The sequence below is a fragment of the Takifugu rubripes genome, chromosome 17 (genome assembly GCF_901000725.2).
Source record: "Takifugu rubripes chromosome 17, fTakRub1.2, whole genome shotgun sequence".
In the NCBI taxonomy this organism is placed as follows: Eukaryota; Metazoa; Chordata; class Actinopteri; order Tetraodontiformes; family Tetraodontidae; genus Takifugu; species Takifugu rubripes.
The window spans coordinates 13,025,430-13,041,834 of NC_042301.1; the positions used below are offsets into that span (position 1 = coordinate 13,025,430).

The 16,405-nt window shown below is 47.1% G+C and overlaps 1 protein-coding gene across 1 annotated transcript in view; it reads left to right on the top strand.

Moving 5' to 3' along the window:
• Positions 1-14,604, top strand: part of nr3c2 (nuclear receptor subfamily 3, group C, member 2) — a 48,526-nt gene extending 33,922 nt beyond the window's left edge. The window contains exons 4-9 of the mRNA XM_011612957.2: positions 768-884; positions 1,647-1,991; positions 3,989-4,133; positions 6,780-6,910; positions 11,829-11,986; positions 12,712-14,604. Of these exons, the coding sequence (XP_011611259.1) occupies positions 768-884; positions 1,647-1,991; positions 3,989-4,133; positions 6,780-6,910; positions 11,829-11,986; positions 12,712-12,867 (1,052 nt within the window). The 3' untranslated portion in view covers positions 12,868-14,604. The remainder of the gene's footprint in view (positions 1-767; positions 885-1,646; positions 1,992-3,988; positions 4,134-6,779; positions 6,911-11,828; positions 11,987-12,711) is intronic.
• The last annotated feature ends 1,801 nt before the right edge of the window (positions 14,605-16,405 follow it).

A 16,405-nucleotide genomic window follows, 5' to 3' on the forward strand; every position in this document is an offset into this window, starting at 1 on the left:
ATACTCAACGTTGTGCTGCTCCATCTGGCTTGTGTAGTCATTTCTATGTCCGCGCTTTGGTGAAAGCAGATATAACATTAGATTTTTTTTATTTTTTTTTTAATAACTGCCAACTGGAGCAGCTTTGGCCATGTGTACTGTATATGCATGTGTGTGCGCGCCTGGGAGTGAGGGAGTGAATGGCCGTACGTGTTCTTGAGCCTGAGCCTGCCTGTGTGTGGGCGTACGGAGCTCTGAAGCTGGCGGACGTGTGGAAAAAGAAAGGGGGGGGGGGGGCGCAGGCGTAGAAGCGCAGAAGAGTGTAGGAGGAGAGGAGCTGTACAGTGAAGAACTAGTGGAGCGGAAGGAAGCGCTCCGAAACGGGAGATCATTGGGTTTAGCTGAGGGCTAGGCAGTAGGCAGGAGGGATTCTCGCCATGTTAGCATCACTGTCAGGAATAGTCCGACTGCAGCCAGTGTCCTGGCCCCGCTCAATATTAATGCTCTCATGACATATACTGTAAAATACACCATTAGTCATGCTTTGCAGGAAGTAAGAGCAGAGTAATCACAATTCTAGTCGTTTTCGCAGCGATTGGGCCTCAGCGGGGTCGTAGATTTCCCAGGTTTTCCATGATGACCTACATTAGAAGTGCCGCTGCAGGACAGTCACGTGTACAGTCATCAAATGCATGCACATGTTCTTGCTTATACATGTTGGGTTTATTGTTCTTTTTGTTCGCCGCGCATGGCTGCACGTCTGATTCGCCTCCGTTGCCTCTCTGTAGGTCAGCACAACTACCTGTGCGCCGGGAGGAACGACTGCATCATCGACAAGATCCGCAGGAAAAACTGTCCGGCGTGCCGAGTACGGAAGTGTTTCCAGGCCGGGATGAACCTGGGAGGTGAGCGCCCGCCCCTGTGCCGAAATCACCACATTGCAGATTTGCCCTGCCATGTGTCTCAGATGTGACATTTGAGTCAACTTCGCTCTGCTTACAAGCCTGGATGGATGCGGGTCGGCCTGGATCTGGTCTCCGGAGGCCAAAGGATGCTGAGTCACCGGCCTGTGTGTTCGCAAAGCATCTCCGGAAGGTTTCCAATTAGCTTTATGATGCTAGCTCAAGGTCGCACACTCAGGTTACTGTAAAATTACAACATAACGTGTTGTAATTTAGCACCCTAAATCAACCTGACGTGCATGTTTCGGGGCTGTGGGAGAGACGAGCCTTTAAGCAACATAATTGCAGCTTTGCAGGAGCCCCCACAGCAACAGTTAACCTAATGTCTCCTTGAACCATCGAGTCTTCCAAGAACACACGTGATTCTTTCTAGGAACACGTGCAGTTCTCAGGGGCATTATCTATCTATCTATCCATCTATCCAACAGGCAAAAAAACGGTTTTTCTAGGCACCGTAAACACACCATCTGTTCGACTATAAAAAAGCAGTTTTTTATTGATTAAATATAATTTTTTAAAATCTCTCTCACAAGTGTGAATGGGAGAACTAACAGGTTCCAGTGGAGGCTAATGTCAGCGCCAACACGTTGTTTATAGATCATAGATTCATCGGAAAGACCTCATGATTGATGACTGTAAATTTATGAATTTATGAACTGTCAACTTTGCCACTTTGTTGCTGATGACTGTTTGTGTTTCCACCAGCACGGAAGTCCAAGAAGCTTGGGAAGCTGAAGGCGGTCAGTGACGAGCTGCCGGGCTCCAAGGATGCTCACACGTCCACGGGTGGCGTCAGTGGCGCTTACGTGCCCTCTGAAAAGGAGCTGAATGCTAGTCCTGCCAGCGCCCTGGTCCCGCACGGGCCTGGGGTGGTCACGCCTTTTCTGCCGCCGTCCATCTGCAGTGTTCTGGAGCTGATCGAGCCCGAAGAGGTGTACTCTGGTTATGACAACACGCAGCCTGACACCACCGACCACCTGCTGTCCAGTCTCAACCGCCTGGCCGGAAAGCAGATGGTACGCATGGTGAAGTGGGCCAAAGTACTTCCAGGTTAGTGACCGACGCAGCAGCGGGCCGAGGATCATCTTACTTTTAGGGCTGTTGGAAAATCCGCGATAGAGTCGATGTATTCAAAATGAAAGATAATTACTGGACACTAAGTGCATCATCATCATCATCGTCATCATCATCATCATCATCATCATCATCATCATCATCATCCTCTCCGCTTGTTAAATCTGGTATTGTGCTTGTTTGCAGATTGTCCATGCTGTCAGTTCTTTGGTCCTGAAAATAATCCAAAAATCAACTGTTAACTGTAGTTAACTAAAATACTGACAAATGCAGGAAAACAGAAAATTAGACAGGAAATGCTTAATCTAAAATGTTAGTAAAAGTACTCAGTTACTCTCGATCAATGCTCAGGCATTTCTAAATTACTTCAAGTTTTTTTTTTTTAAGTATGTGCGGCATTTTAGCTCATTTTAGTGGCGTCTGGGCACACGATGCCTTCACTGTCTATACACTGGCTCCGTATATCACACGTCACGGAAAGTCAGAGCAAAAAGAGTGAAGAGAAAGTCCACAAATGTGGTTCTTCTCAGTCTTAATCATACAAATGTTGAGACGGAGGGAAAACATGTTTGACTGGAGCTGGTTTTCAAAGTAGCCTGTAAATCTTCCCGGAGCCATAACGCGTCCCCTCTGATCATTTCCATACTACAATAAATGAGTCAGTGCTGTAATTATGGGCTGAGATTTTAAAGAAGATGATTACAGCTTTACTTTTGATCTTCACGTTTTGAAAATGCGACGCGAGTTTCGCCGGGGCGCGCAGTTTTAATTATAGGTCCTAAAATGATCCCGTAAAGCTTCGATGAGATTAGGAGGAAAATCCCATTTTACCATTTCACAGAATCGAGATTAGGAGTTGCAAACAGAACTCATTTACATCCCTGCTGTCGTGTCATTCAGTTTCGCCTGCAACACGCTCAAAGTGACATCAAAACCAAATGTTTTTAGGAAAGATAGAACGTGCCGGTCGGTGGAAGGAAGACGCCTCATCGGTAGCTCTTTGAGGAGGCCTGGTACATATTTGATCGCCGTCACTATACAAAAGAAAAAAACAAGGAATTACCTACAGATTTCTGCTACTACAGGCATTATGTTTGGATATTTAAATGCATGTCTTAATCATTTACTTCAGCTGTAGATATTAAACATACACCTGACTTTATATGATACTTAAAAGAAGAAAAATGCTCATCTATATGCTAATATGCTAATTGAGAGGACTGGGACCACATTGAAAATAGACTGGTCAGGCTTCTATTTTCTGTGGATTTTGACAGACAACCTGTTTGCTTGTGAGAATGAGGGGGGAATAATGAAATTCTGGGATTTGAGATTGAATTCTTTGTTTAATGTTGACAAAAAGAGTCTGACACTTGTATAAATATTTGCTCCTCTAACATAGCAAATGAATCAGTAACTGCAGTTCAAACACAGAAAAAGCTCCCAAATTTGCCTCCCAAAGAAGCAGAAAATATTCACACTGCTACACCAAATCTCTATATTGGTCGATGTGTTTATTCATGATTATACATTTGGCAGAGTGCATTTTCACTAAAATGATCCCTAAGCCATGATAAGTCACTGGTGTGTCCTCAGTCAGCCCGTGTTTTCCGGGACTTTCTTGCCAAAGTTTGATTGAGAGTTTGGCGGGTTTCCTATTCTCCTCTATTTTTGGAGCTCCGTGGACGACATGCCAATGACTGGAGGCCTTGTGGGATTTGTGTAAAACAAGAATGGGTGAACACTCGTCAGCGGTTATCGCAGACAAACAAATATTGGCATGAATAAATCACATGACGGGGAAACACGGAGTGTGCACAGACACAGGTACAGACGGGTTGGGATTAAATGCCTGTTAAGGTGCTCGTTAGCTCCTCATTACTGCCCGTTGATGTAAATATTCAGTGACACCTCCTCCTCACCGCCGTGTTTCTCTGTGCTTCTGTGTGTGTGTGTGTGTGTGTGTGTGTCAGGTTTCCGGGGCCTGCCCATCGAGGACCAAATCACCCTGATCCAGTACTCATGGATGTGTCTGTCCTCGTTTTGCCTCAGCTGGCGCTCCTACAAACACACCAACGGACAGATGCTCTACTTTGCCCCTGACCTAATCTTTAACGAGTAGGTGTACACGTCAATATTTGCAGACAGCCGCGCACGTCGCTCTGATCTCGTTTTAAAATGTGTCTAATGTGTAGCTGTTGGGTGCTTTTAGATATTTGACATATTTTCTTTAATGTAACACAGAGGAGCAGGAGTCAGTGAACGCATCATAAAAATAATGTATTTATTGTGGTTCCAAATATTTCATTTTTCTCTGCTGTTATTTATTTAACTAGAGTATTTGGTTGTTGCTGTTGACTTGTTCTGTTAGCCCACCCCAAGGCCTTGGACAAAAGCAGCCTTTTGTGAATTTTCCTCCTTCGATTCAGGCAAAAGCCTCGCGAGGAGACACGCTTGTGCCTTTTAATGGTCTTGTAATTACGTCAGGCACACGGAGGGAAAAGAAATGGCTGCCGCTGCCATCAGCTCGGCTTTTAGGAGCGGGTTCGTTCAAGGGTGCAGACTAACAGCCTGTGCTGTTGCTGTCAGGAGGCCAGGTTGTTAGAAGTAGGTAAATGAAGGCATAAATGCAATTGTGCAACACAGCCTCAGAGCACGCTGGAAATGTGAGAGCTGAGCGCAGAGCTGATAATACTGAAATGATATAAAAGCATTTGATTCTGTGGTGAGGTACAACAAGCTGCTGCTGCTGCATGCAGGCTGGTATTCAGCCTGACAGAGTGAAGTCTGTGGAAGTCAGCTGGAGGTGGCGTTGGCCTGGATTTTGGTCACATGATGGATGTTGCTGCCCTCCCTGCAGGCCAGGTTGTAGCGGTCGTCCGTAAACTCTTCATTAGTAACTGTCGCAAAACTTTGAGTCTTTCAGAATGGGGTGGGGGGGTGGTGGTCAGAAAGTTCAACGAGCTGGATTTTACATTAAAAGTCAACCTGCATCATATGTCCCGTTTCATTTTCCTCTCATTTGTGCCAACTGTAGTAAATTGTTATTCATTTCCAGAGCAGATTTCAGACCTATAAAGAGTGAGCGCAGAGATAGCACGCAGTAAAAGACGGGACTTTTCTCTCCCGTCAGTCACACCTTATAATAAGTCTGGGCAGCAGACCTGCTGTTTAGCATGTGCTGTAACATTTATTGCACCAAATGCTGCATTAATAACGAGACACTGATACGTTCGCGCCTTTACGTAACTCCCAGATATGAATGTGATGTGCAAACAATAAAGACTGGGAACTTGTTAAAACCTGTCAGATGCCAGATTTTGCAGATTTGCTGTCCTTTGAAAGCACAGGGAACATTAAGGTGATTTGCATTAAGTGAACCGGACCTTGTCCTGAGCAATAGACCAGGGCGTCAGTCTTTAATGCGGTTATAAAATCTCCTACATCATGTCAGCAACCCTCACATCTGGACCTAATGTGTGGAACATCACACTAATCTGAACATTTTCAGGTTTCAGGATCACGAGCTCTGCATATTTATATATATATAAATCCTTGACACGGTGTTTGACTCGTCAGCAGTGTGATTCCATTTCAGAATCTTTCATCTGGATGTTGTTGGCTTCCTCCAGCCAGCAGCAAACGCAAACTTTCCTGAAAAGGAGAACAGTGAGAGTTCAAGACAAAGAGACCGAAGGGGGAGAGTGAGAGCGCGACCCAGAGCGCGAAAGAGAGATGAAAAAGAAACAGGAAAGAAGGAGGGGTGGAGAGACGGCACTGCCAATTTTTTTTTCCTCCTCTCCCCAAAAACCAGCCGCTCATTTTGGCCAGTGATTCAGCAAAATTGATTTCAGGAAGACAGAGAGAGAAAGGGAGGAAACGTGCGGAGACTTCAGAGGCTGCAGCCTGAAGTTGGGTGAAACTGCTGCACTTGGTGAAGCCGCTCACATATGCGGTGTTGGAAGCGGCTCCGCTCGTCTCCCGGACGCCGTTCGCCGGCTATTCGGAACGACAAACGCAGCTGTGCCGTAAATACTGCAAAGCATTACGCATTCTTATGATTTCATTGGAATATTATCCGCTTGTTTCCAATCGGTCCCCGTTACTAAGTGTTTTAGTCTCATTGTATCAGAGCGAAATTCCCCCAGCCTCGCTCCTCTCAAGTCATGCCACGCCACTTGCCTTTAATTAGTGGAGTCACGACGTGACGGCGAATTTATTGCAAAAACAAGTGACACCTAAAGCCCTGACTCTGTGCCGTCTCAGGAGCGCAGCTCTGATTGGCTCGCGCTTAATCCTCCCTAATGTTTCCTTCCTGTTTTTGTGAAGCCAGTGATGTAACTGAGATCATTGTGCTGATAAAGCCTGTGCTAATGTGAGGACAGTTGGGAGGAAGGGCCACAGTCCTCATATACGTTCAGAGCTGGACGTTGACTCTCCACCAGTGTTTGATAATGTTGCTATGGCGACCGGGGTTTGCCATGAGGTCTTTTGTAAGGAAGCGCTGCGATACTGTACGCAGAGCACCGCAGTCTGAAGGGATTTGGTATTCTGCTCCGAGCCCAGACCTGCAGAACCGCTCTCCGCACTCTGAAATATGGTTCCAGCGTGCTGAACAAGTGTGCTAGGAATGTTCGCTCGGGAACGACTTAGTCATAGAGCGCATAAACAAATGAGTAATGGCTGAGTGTTGCTGATGGATCGTAAGGAAGGGAGGAATCGCACCATCGCTCCTCACCCCCATCCTTGCTCTTCTTCCCCCAGGGAGCGCATGCGTCAGTCGGCCATGTACGACCTGTGTCTGGGCATGAGGCAGGTGAGCCAGGAGTTCCTCCGACTGCAGCTGACCTACGATGAGTTCCTCTCCATGAAGGTCCTTCTGCTTCTCAGCACAGGTAGGCAGCGAGCCGCAGGCCCCCTAAGAGCCCTGATGTATTTATGTCCCCATCAGGCAACCCTCCCCCCACTCTTTTTTTTTTTGTTTGTGCTGTCACGTGTCCCTAAATTCACCTTGAGCGCAAATGACCGGCAGTATATCGAAGTGTCATTTGGAAATCATTTATTTAAGCACGCGACGTGAATTCCAACATTTTCAGGCGATCTATAACTCAAACTGATTAAATTTCAGCGATATTAATATCAGAAATGGAAATGACTGTAATAAATACCGTATCAGCCTGGATGTGCATAACGGAGGCTTTATTTCAGCCCCTCTTCCTCCCTGATGTGTTGTTTTATCCAGTGCTTAATTTGCAAAGTGGGAGGTCCTGGAGTGCGTGTGGGGGTTAACGGAAAATAAAAAATACTGTGCCTACGTAGCTCTCTGGCTAAAAAAACGAAACAATGCTGTGTGTACATCAGGGCGCTGTTTCTTTGAAATCCATGACACGGCGCTGCATGGGTACAAACTAAAAAAATACCCTGCAAAAATCATTTTCACTAGCAGCAATTATCCATCGGACTAGTAAATCAACCAAAAAAATCCCCGACTGGATGAGACAAACACTCGTCATGCGACCTTGTAAAAAAAGGCTTCCTGTGGGACCGACAAATGAAATCTACACATAGAAATGCTAACAACAGGTGTGATAGCAGCATTAGCCTCATGGCGAGCGTACTACTGCCGTGTCCACCGTGGTCTCCACGTTCTTGATTCCCACTTGTTTGGGATCTGACTGGCCGGCGTATTTGAGAGAAGTTGAGCAAACTTTTGATTATTTCACATTTTTCCCTCCCTGAGAGAACCGAGCAATCTCAACCAGCACGAGCGAATGCGTCCCTCTCCCCCTCTGTCCTACACTGGAAACTCAGCTCTAACAGCAGATTCCTGCCGACCTTGAGTGGGGAATAAAGACAGATAACAACAATGAATATCAAACACACAGTAATAAGGATTCTGACAATATAGTTACCACGTCGCCTCCGCCTGTTTGCACAGTAGCATGTACCCGGAGTTTAGCCTAGCCTGTTTAATTGCACTTTAGCTGCGTTGCTTGTGGACAAGCAGATTAAGTCTCTGAATCCCTAAAGAAGGTGTGGGCACGTTGCCAAACTACACCCACCTTTGTTGGAGCCGCTCAGAGGGGACGTCTTGGACAGCACCTCCTCCAGCATCTGTGCCAATCAGTGGCAATAGTGGCAGAGCCTTTAGATGTCAAAGGGCATAAAGTTCAATAGAGTTTCTGAAATAATGCATTTGGGATGCTGGAAAAATTGACTGGATGGCGAAGTAGCCAATACCTACAAAACTGCAACCCACATATGCAGAAATCCAGTTCTGTTGCATTTTTAATGATTCACGGGCCGCGCTCAAAGAAAACCTCCGTCGGCGAGAACTTAAACAAGCAAATAGGAGAGTTAAGCAAAACATCCCCGACCGGTCGTATCCCTCCGGCTTTGCTCTGTTGTGCGGCGACACATGTGGGAGAGGCTTCATCAAAATAAACCGACTTGTTGAGTCACCTGGGAGCAGAGAAGCTCCGGCTGGATCTCTGCTCGCAGGTGCTGGGAGAGACGGGGTGTGAGTGGATCCGGAGAGGATGAGGAACCGAGGGGGAGGGAGAGCCGATCTGAACGAACGCTGGGAGTGGAAAAACAAAGACCGGAGAGAGAGAGAGAGAGAGACAGGTGCACAGCAACAGGGAGAGAGACGGGAAAGACAAGGGAGGTCTGGGGTGTGGTTGGAAGAGCTGGTGCTCCTCTCTCCTCAGTGGCCCTCTGGAGGCTTTCCAAGGAACCCAGCGGTACTTAATAAAGGCCGGTCAAACGGCAGGCAGCGCTCCAAACCTGCTATTTTTCTTCTCTTACTCCCAACTAAAGCTGCAACTCGGAAGGAGCCGCTTACAGATTAATAGTAGCTGCGTCGCTGGACCGTGAAGGGAATATAAGGTGCACGGACGGCACCAATATGAGAGGAAGGCGAGAGAATATTATCATCTGTGTTGATCAGATTTCTCTGCTCCGGCATGAAGGAATTCAGGAGCCGGACGTGTCGAAACGAAACCTTTTGGGAATTTTAGATTTTACGTCACGTGAATATTCCAACGTCAACGTACCGCCCTGAAGGAATTTCAGTAGTTTGATTCTAGTAACATCTGGGAATTACAACTTCCTGGCTGACGCCTATATTACGTAAGCCAGGTTTGGCTCCGTAAGGCTGTCGCCACTGTCGTCGCTCCTGCGACCACGTCGTGCAGGAGACAGACGTTCACTGTGCCGCTTTAAGGTCACGGCGGGTTTCCTCGGGTGGGAGGGAAACTTTCCCCGAGATTTCAGCTCCGGCGAGTGAGTGTGTGAATGAAAAAGTGTTTTCAGGTGCTGCGTGCGTCCCCTCCTCCGACAGCTATGTTCACCCACGGCAATAACGTCCCCTCAGCTCATATTTCTACCATTTCCAGGAAGCTCGGGGAGTTTCCTCCAGGGCAGGGCAGGAATCATTGCTACTGTAGTTACAGTTATCATCCTCTGGCCTGGTGGAAGAAGAACCAGCAGCACCAGGGAATCTGTGTTTCTTTAGGGCAATTTTTAAAAGAAATTGAGGTAGAAAACGGAGGGTGTGGGATTGTTCTAAGTCCGTGTTGGGTCTGAGGTGTCTCGTGGCCCTGTTTGGATTTGACTCCGGCCTGCTCAAACCAGTTACTCCCCTCCCCTCCGCCCATGCCGGCAGGTAACGCCGCATGATTATCGCGTTCGTTCCCCGAGCAAACACACTCCACACACTCCTAAATCTGGCTGAACGTTGCAGTTACCCAGCTCAACACGCGGCTTTTTTTTGTTCCTCTCTCGGTTGTTGACCTCGGGGCTGCTCGTAAAATCCCGCTACTAATGAGTCGGCAGGTACAGTACGAGCCCGCGATGGCGCCCGGAGCGGCATCGCCTAACTTCGGGAGTGTTTGAGGCTTTCTCTGCTCCTTTCATGTACACGCGCAGCTGCGTTCAGGAGCGCTGCCTCCCTACCTGCTGGGGAAATCTGCTTGACACCAATTATGTTGGTATTACTGCCGTGTTGGGTCCTGCCATGGTAACGCCCTTCAGAGCCGGGTCAGGTTCTAATCGGGGGCATATGTAGGTCAGTGGGAGGAAAACTAAAATAAACAAACAAACAAAAAAAAGCTTAGCACATTTTCATCACATCCACCTCAATAGCGTGCAGGTCCACGGCCGTGACCTACATGGGTCCTGGGACCTGCTTTCCTGCAGCTGCAGAGTCAAATCCAGATGATTAGAAATGGAAAATGGAGTCGTGAGCCACACACGCGTGCACAGTTAACAACCCCGTGTTTTTTTAAGCGTGTGGTTTGCCTGTGGCTGCTTGTTCTGCCTTCACAGATCAAACTAATTTGCCCGCCCCTTCTTTGTTTTTTAGTTTTTCGAATGAAAGGGGTAGGGAAATGTAAGGTTTAAGGCTGAGGCTTCCTCGCAGAAGGCTTTGAAAAACAACTGGAATTTTAAAACAAGGACACCGAGAAAACTTTTGGACATGAGTAACATGCTTTTAGACGCCCCGCTCACACTTGACTCTGGTTCAGTGTCAGACTTATTTAGTTTGCAAGCTGATTGGAAGGTTCTGCAAATACTCCTGGCAGCCTTCCTTAAGTCTCAAATTCACACAGCACATTAGCCGACATGGAGACGTATGAAACTATCGTTTTATAAACGCTATGTCCTGTTATAAGCTGAATTTCCTCCGATCCAACTGCTCTAAAATCAGATCTATGAGGTCCCGGACAGCACTTTCAGAGCCAGGGCATTTCCTGGAAACGTGGGAGGCTATTCACGAATAAATAGGCAAAAATTAATATGATCGGGTTCATAATGCCGCCATTATCTCTCCGTCGCACTCAGCGATTGCAGCAGGAAGACCCAGTGATGATTTTGGGTGTAGAAGGTTTGGCTGAAGCACAGCAGAAGGCTGATCCCAGCCGCTCTCGTTCAGAGGAGAGGCCTTTGCTAATCACGTAGTCAAAAGTCTTTTAAGAGCTTTGGCCGAAGTCCACGCCTGTGACATTGTTCTCCTGCAGGGACGGCGAAAGCACAAGGCACCCTCACCCTCCGGCGTCCGTGTGGCTCTGCCGTGCACGAGCTCGCCCACTGACAGCCGAGGTCGAGCCGAAATCGGTCAAAATCGTTACCTCGCCGACAGTAAAGCCCGCTGTTGTCACGGTTACTCTGGAGAAAATGCTTTCCAGGGCAGCCATGTTTGTGGCAGCCAGAGTGGTTTTACTGAACAGGCTCACTGTAGGTCGTCGTAGAAACAAGGTTAGTGCGTAGGAGAGTGCGTAATTCCCCTTTAATTTTCCTTTACGTGGCTCCACATTAGAGGGCTGTACAGATGGGGGTGCATCTTAGCCCATCAAGGGTGAGTGGTGTTTAATGCACCTTCCAGAGCCATTTTCGGAGCTGTGCTGTTACAAACAACCCAGGCAGCTGCAGCTTTTGATGCTTTTAGTTGAATTTGACTAATACGTCACTCTATAACACCTTAAAATGAACCTATGATCCAAGTCCTTTTGTTTAATACGTCACACTCAAAGGAGAATTGCTGAAAATTAGCTGTAATTTTAACCCGATCTGGTGTTTGCTTCATTTTCTTTATAGGCATAAAATAATGTGAGATAGTCAAAGTATGTGAACTCCAATTCAAACTAATGAACAGAGCAGCCAAAAACTCAACGGGCCCATGCAGCTGTGAAACGAAACGTGATTTATGGGTCGATTTCTGCTCGTACCGAAGGCTCAAAACACAAAAAAAACCACTCGATCTTGATGGTTAGAGACCCAGTGAGTCTGACCGGGGATTTTTCTTTCTCCCAGTTCCCAAAGAGGGTCTGAAGAACCAGGCAGCATTCGAGGAGATGAGGCTTAACTACGTGAAGGAGCTCCGGCGTTCGGTGGGGAAAGCCACCAACAACTCCGGCCAGACCTGGCAGCGCTTCTTCCAGCTCACCAAGCTACTGGACGCCATGCATGATGTAAGTACCCTGTCTGCCGCTCGCCCACACGGCAGCACAGGCTTCCCTCCACCGATCCAGGAATTGCCATACCTTCACACGCAGGGCGAGGTTTCTCCGCGTCCTGAGAGGGCAACGCCGCCGCCGCGGATTTAGCCAACACGTGCTTTTAGCAGCGCTGTGAAGCGGCTAAGAATATGGGTTAATGAAAAGTGGGGACCATGATGACCCCCTCTCCATAATGGAGGGGTGCTGAAAAGGGAAAAATAAGCAGCAGCTTCTTCTGGTCAGCTGAGGCGTCGGAATTTTTCGGAATACCTGAATTAATACGCTACAGAGCGATCAGACTGAGATGCAAAAACAAAGTTAGACACCGTTGAAGGTCAGACAATATTGAAGCGACCCCTTTTCTTCCCCGATTCCCAAGATGCAGAGACTCTGTCATCTGTGCGCTCTGAGGTGGAAACGTTCAGAGGAGCATCTCACCTGCTTCTCAGCAGTCCATTAGTTACGTATACATTCCTATGCAAAGGTCGCAGGGTCGCGGGGCCTTTGAGTGGTTGTTAGAACGTGTCGGAACATCATCGTGATTAGATGAGATTGAAAGGTCGCTCTTTGGTTTTGAGGATTGGTTGAATCGTGCACGATTTCCCCACTTCGGAGGAGCAGAGTTTCAAAATAAGAGCACAGATGGAGCCGTCTGTGTGTTTTTTTGTTTTTCATGAAGTTGTTTGTGTGTCGTGCAGCTCGTGGGGAACCTGTTGGACTTCTGCTTCTACACCTTCCGTGAGTCTCAGGCGCTGAAGGTGGAGTTCCCCGAAATGCTGGTGGAGATCATCAGCGACCAGATACCAAAGGTGGAGTCGGGCCTCACTCACACAATCTACTTCCACAAGAAGTGACTCCTTTAACCGGCTCGGACAAGACGCAGTTAGAACTGGAATAGAGGCTGTTCGAAACCCACCAGAGACAGCGCGCCAGGAGGTCCCGAGCAGTCGGCCTGCACTCCGTCGCCCCGCGTACGCCAGCGTCCCTCCTCCCGGACGGGGACATTGGCTGGTGACAATAATGAAAAAGAGGAGAGCGATTATGACCCTCATCCGTGCAAGAGCGGGTCAGAGCTGTGAAAAGGCCGCCGCGCAAGGTGGCAAGAAGCACCTGTGACAAATGTGACAACAAAGCGTCCCGGTTCCCCCCCTCCCCCACAGCCAGTGCCGCCCCCGCCCCAAAGATCTTAACAGTGTTTTCTATGGAGATAAAGCCATACATTTCTTAGGGCGCGTTAGACACATTCACTAAAGACACACACGCACACACGCTCGCGCTTTCTCACGGAGACGTAGACGGAATCGAACCTACACAGAAACGCACAGATGCACTAAAAATCTGATAACCAGTAGAGGAAAAGACTTTTACAGATCTTACCTGTGGCTTATGCAGTCTTTAAAAGAAGTAAATAAATAAATAAAAGCACTATGAAAAAATAATACGCCAATACTTTTTTGTTTTTAAATGATTTTGCTTTGCAGCAGCGCGGCGTGCTGCGAGACTCCAGGGCAAAAGGACAACGAGAGGAGGCACAACAACAACAACAAAAAAGTGGGTTTCGAAGACTAAAAAAAGAGGTGTTTGAATATATTCCAAGGGCTACATGAGCATTAGCATGAGCTGGAGGATTATGGGAAATCTAACAAGTCCAAGTTTAAATTGAATTGATGTCCTGGCAGCCATTTGGCTGCTCCGCTGTCGTCTTTTCGATAGAACCACATTAAGAAACAATCAAAAGGAATATGCAAATGTGAAAAATCGGTTTTGAGACAGCGAAAATAAAGAGGAAGTCTCCCATGTCCTCACTGTTTTTAGGCTGAGGGATCGAGACGCGCAGAGAAGTTGTTGCTTTTCTAAAACATTTGTTTTATTTTATTTTTTACTACCTTGATGCAAATGCGGTCAGAACGACTGCAGGGCGGAAAACAACGAGCATTTATGGAGAAAATTTCAGGAGCCCTGGATTTGACTGAGGTGCATCCATAGTAATTGTGTTTTGTGTTATCTCCAGAGCAGCTGTTCAAATGTCTGTTTTTACTCACAATGAAGCGAAACCAGCCCTTTGTGAACCAACACTTATCTCCTCTTCCCAGAAACAATAAAAGAGCATTTTATAAAAGTGTGTCGCAGAGGTTCCGTTTGTGACGAGCCGCCCGTCCGACATCAAGGCGCTTCGCTCGCTCAGCTCGGGCAAAGCGGCGCGCAGCGCGTCGCGGTGCGGCGCGGCGCGGTGCGGTGCGGTGCGGCGCGGCGCCGCGCCTCTCCGAACAGTTTAAACACGCATAACCTGTAAAGTTCTTATAATCCAGAACGTTACTCCACAGCGCTTACAGCTAACGGCTAAATGTATCCGATCCGGACGTGTACAGGTATTAACAACTTCTTAAACACATTGTCTTGAGCTGTTGTACAGATGAGTTTGGGCGATGGATGCTTGACCCCCCCCCCCTCCCTACCTTTAGGCCGAGTTGTCCTGTTCTAGGCCCAGTCATCTGGACCATTAACTTGTCTCACACCCCACCGGTTTCTGGGAGGCTGTGGAACAACGTTACCATGCTACTGAAAAGCGAAAAGGGGGAGAAAAAGAAAAAAAACTCGGGGGGGGGGGGGGGGGGCGGTTATTAGGGGTTTTTGTGGCCCGTGGTGGTGTATTTACGTGTGTGAATGGAGCGAGCGTGGTATAAGGGCGATGCGCGTGTGCGTGGGTATGGTGCGTTTTGCGTTGCGGGATTTTTCCGGATCCTATTTCCACAGTTAGAATTTGCACAGAGGAGATCCAATGTGAAATGAGGCACCGGTGCAGCCGGAGCGAGAAAAGGCCCGTTCCCAAAACGCCCCCCCCCCACACACCCCCGCCAGACCCGCGGCGGCAGGTTGGGTCACTGGTGGTGGTGGTGGTGGGGGGGGGTGACAGCTGTCACTAGGCACTGTATTTATGTACCTGACATTAAGGTTGCTTTTAAGGGGGTTTCAACATTTTTCATTTTAGGACTGTATTTCTTTTTTGTCGTAGGCTAATTGGGGGGGGGGGGGGGGGGTTCCTTGAAGGATCCTCGATCCACGGATTCTTCTCAGAAAGGCCTCATTTTACATTCTGTCTCCCGTGGCCGATATGGCGCCCAGATCTTGAAGTAATCTGCAACTTTGCGTTATTTTGCCCCCCGGTTGTTTTATTTTCGGTCATTTTTAAGGATAACAGTCTAAAGGTTCATGGAATGAATGGGAAAGTATTTTTGAGAGAATTATATTTTGCTGGAAAACGATATTTAAGTACTTTGTCTAAAAGTGATATCCTTTTTGTAAAATAAAATGTTAATGCATGCTTTTTTTGAAGAGATGTTTACATTGTATTTAAAAAAAGGGAAACTTGTGCCTTTTTATCCTGATTTACACCTGATTTACAATTTTACAGTATATATTGTAAATAATGGAGCAAGTCCTTATGTTGAGTGAAGTATGAAGCATTTCTACTTTAACCATTTTGTTGGAAAATTGGAAAGGACAAAAAAAAAGTGTGTTTCCCACTTTTGATGTTCTGTGTGTCGGATCACAGAGAAGAATTTCCAATAAAGGTTGGCACCAGGAAGGGCCAAATAGAGAAATGAATGTATCATATGAGAGGCCAATGGAACTACCTGAATGTTAGAGTACATTTATCATCTTGTTATTGAGTAAAGCTGTTTGATTCAAACTTCAAAAATACTTTTTCCATCATTGTCCACGTCCCGCGATGTTTGCCGACGCTTGTATTGAAACGACAGGTGGATCCTTGAGTGGAACCTGTTGAAGTCATTTGCCACTGAAATCAAAGTAAACTCCCAGTTAATCAGCTCAACGTGACAGTTTGACCCTCAAACCTGTAGAGAAGCTCAAGAAAAGCTACTGAGATGGAGCGAGACAGAAAGACGACAACTAAAAATGGCTTCCTTTAAAAGAATTTATTAATATATATATATATATATATACAATAAAAGAGACAATGTTACGAACACCGTTGGTGCTGAGGGCAGAGCCATGCTACCTGTTTGTAGTATTTATGCTAAGTTAACATTCCCGAATCTTTCTTACTGCACAAAGAGCGAACTACTCAGCATAAAACAAAAATGGACATTACTTTCAACGGGCATCAGTCATCACACCTTTTGAACCGAGGTACTTTTATGCGCTCGGGTTGTGTTCGACTGCTAGTTCGCGGCCAACTTTGCGTCACAGTGTGTGGAATGACGTTGTTAGCCTTTTTCTGTGCAAGGAGGAACAAATTGAAGTGTAGAAAGACTAAGCCATATCTCCACAGCCATGGCAGCGCATTTCTAATTAATCTATACGGTGGCTTTTTGGGGGGTTTAAATCGGGAAAAAATGCTGTTTTTTTCTGTTTGTTTTAACTCAAGAC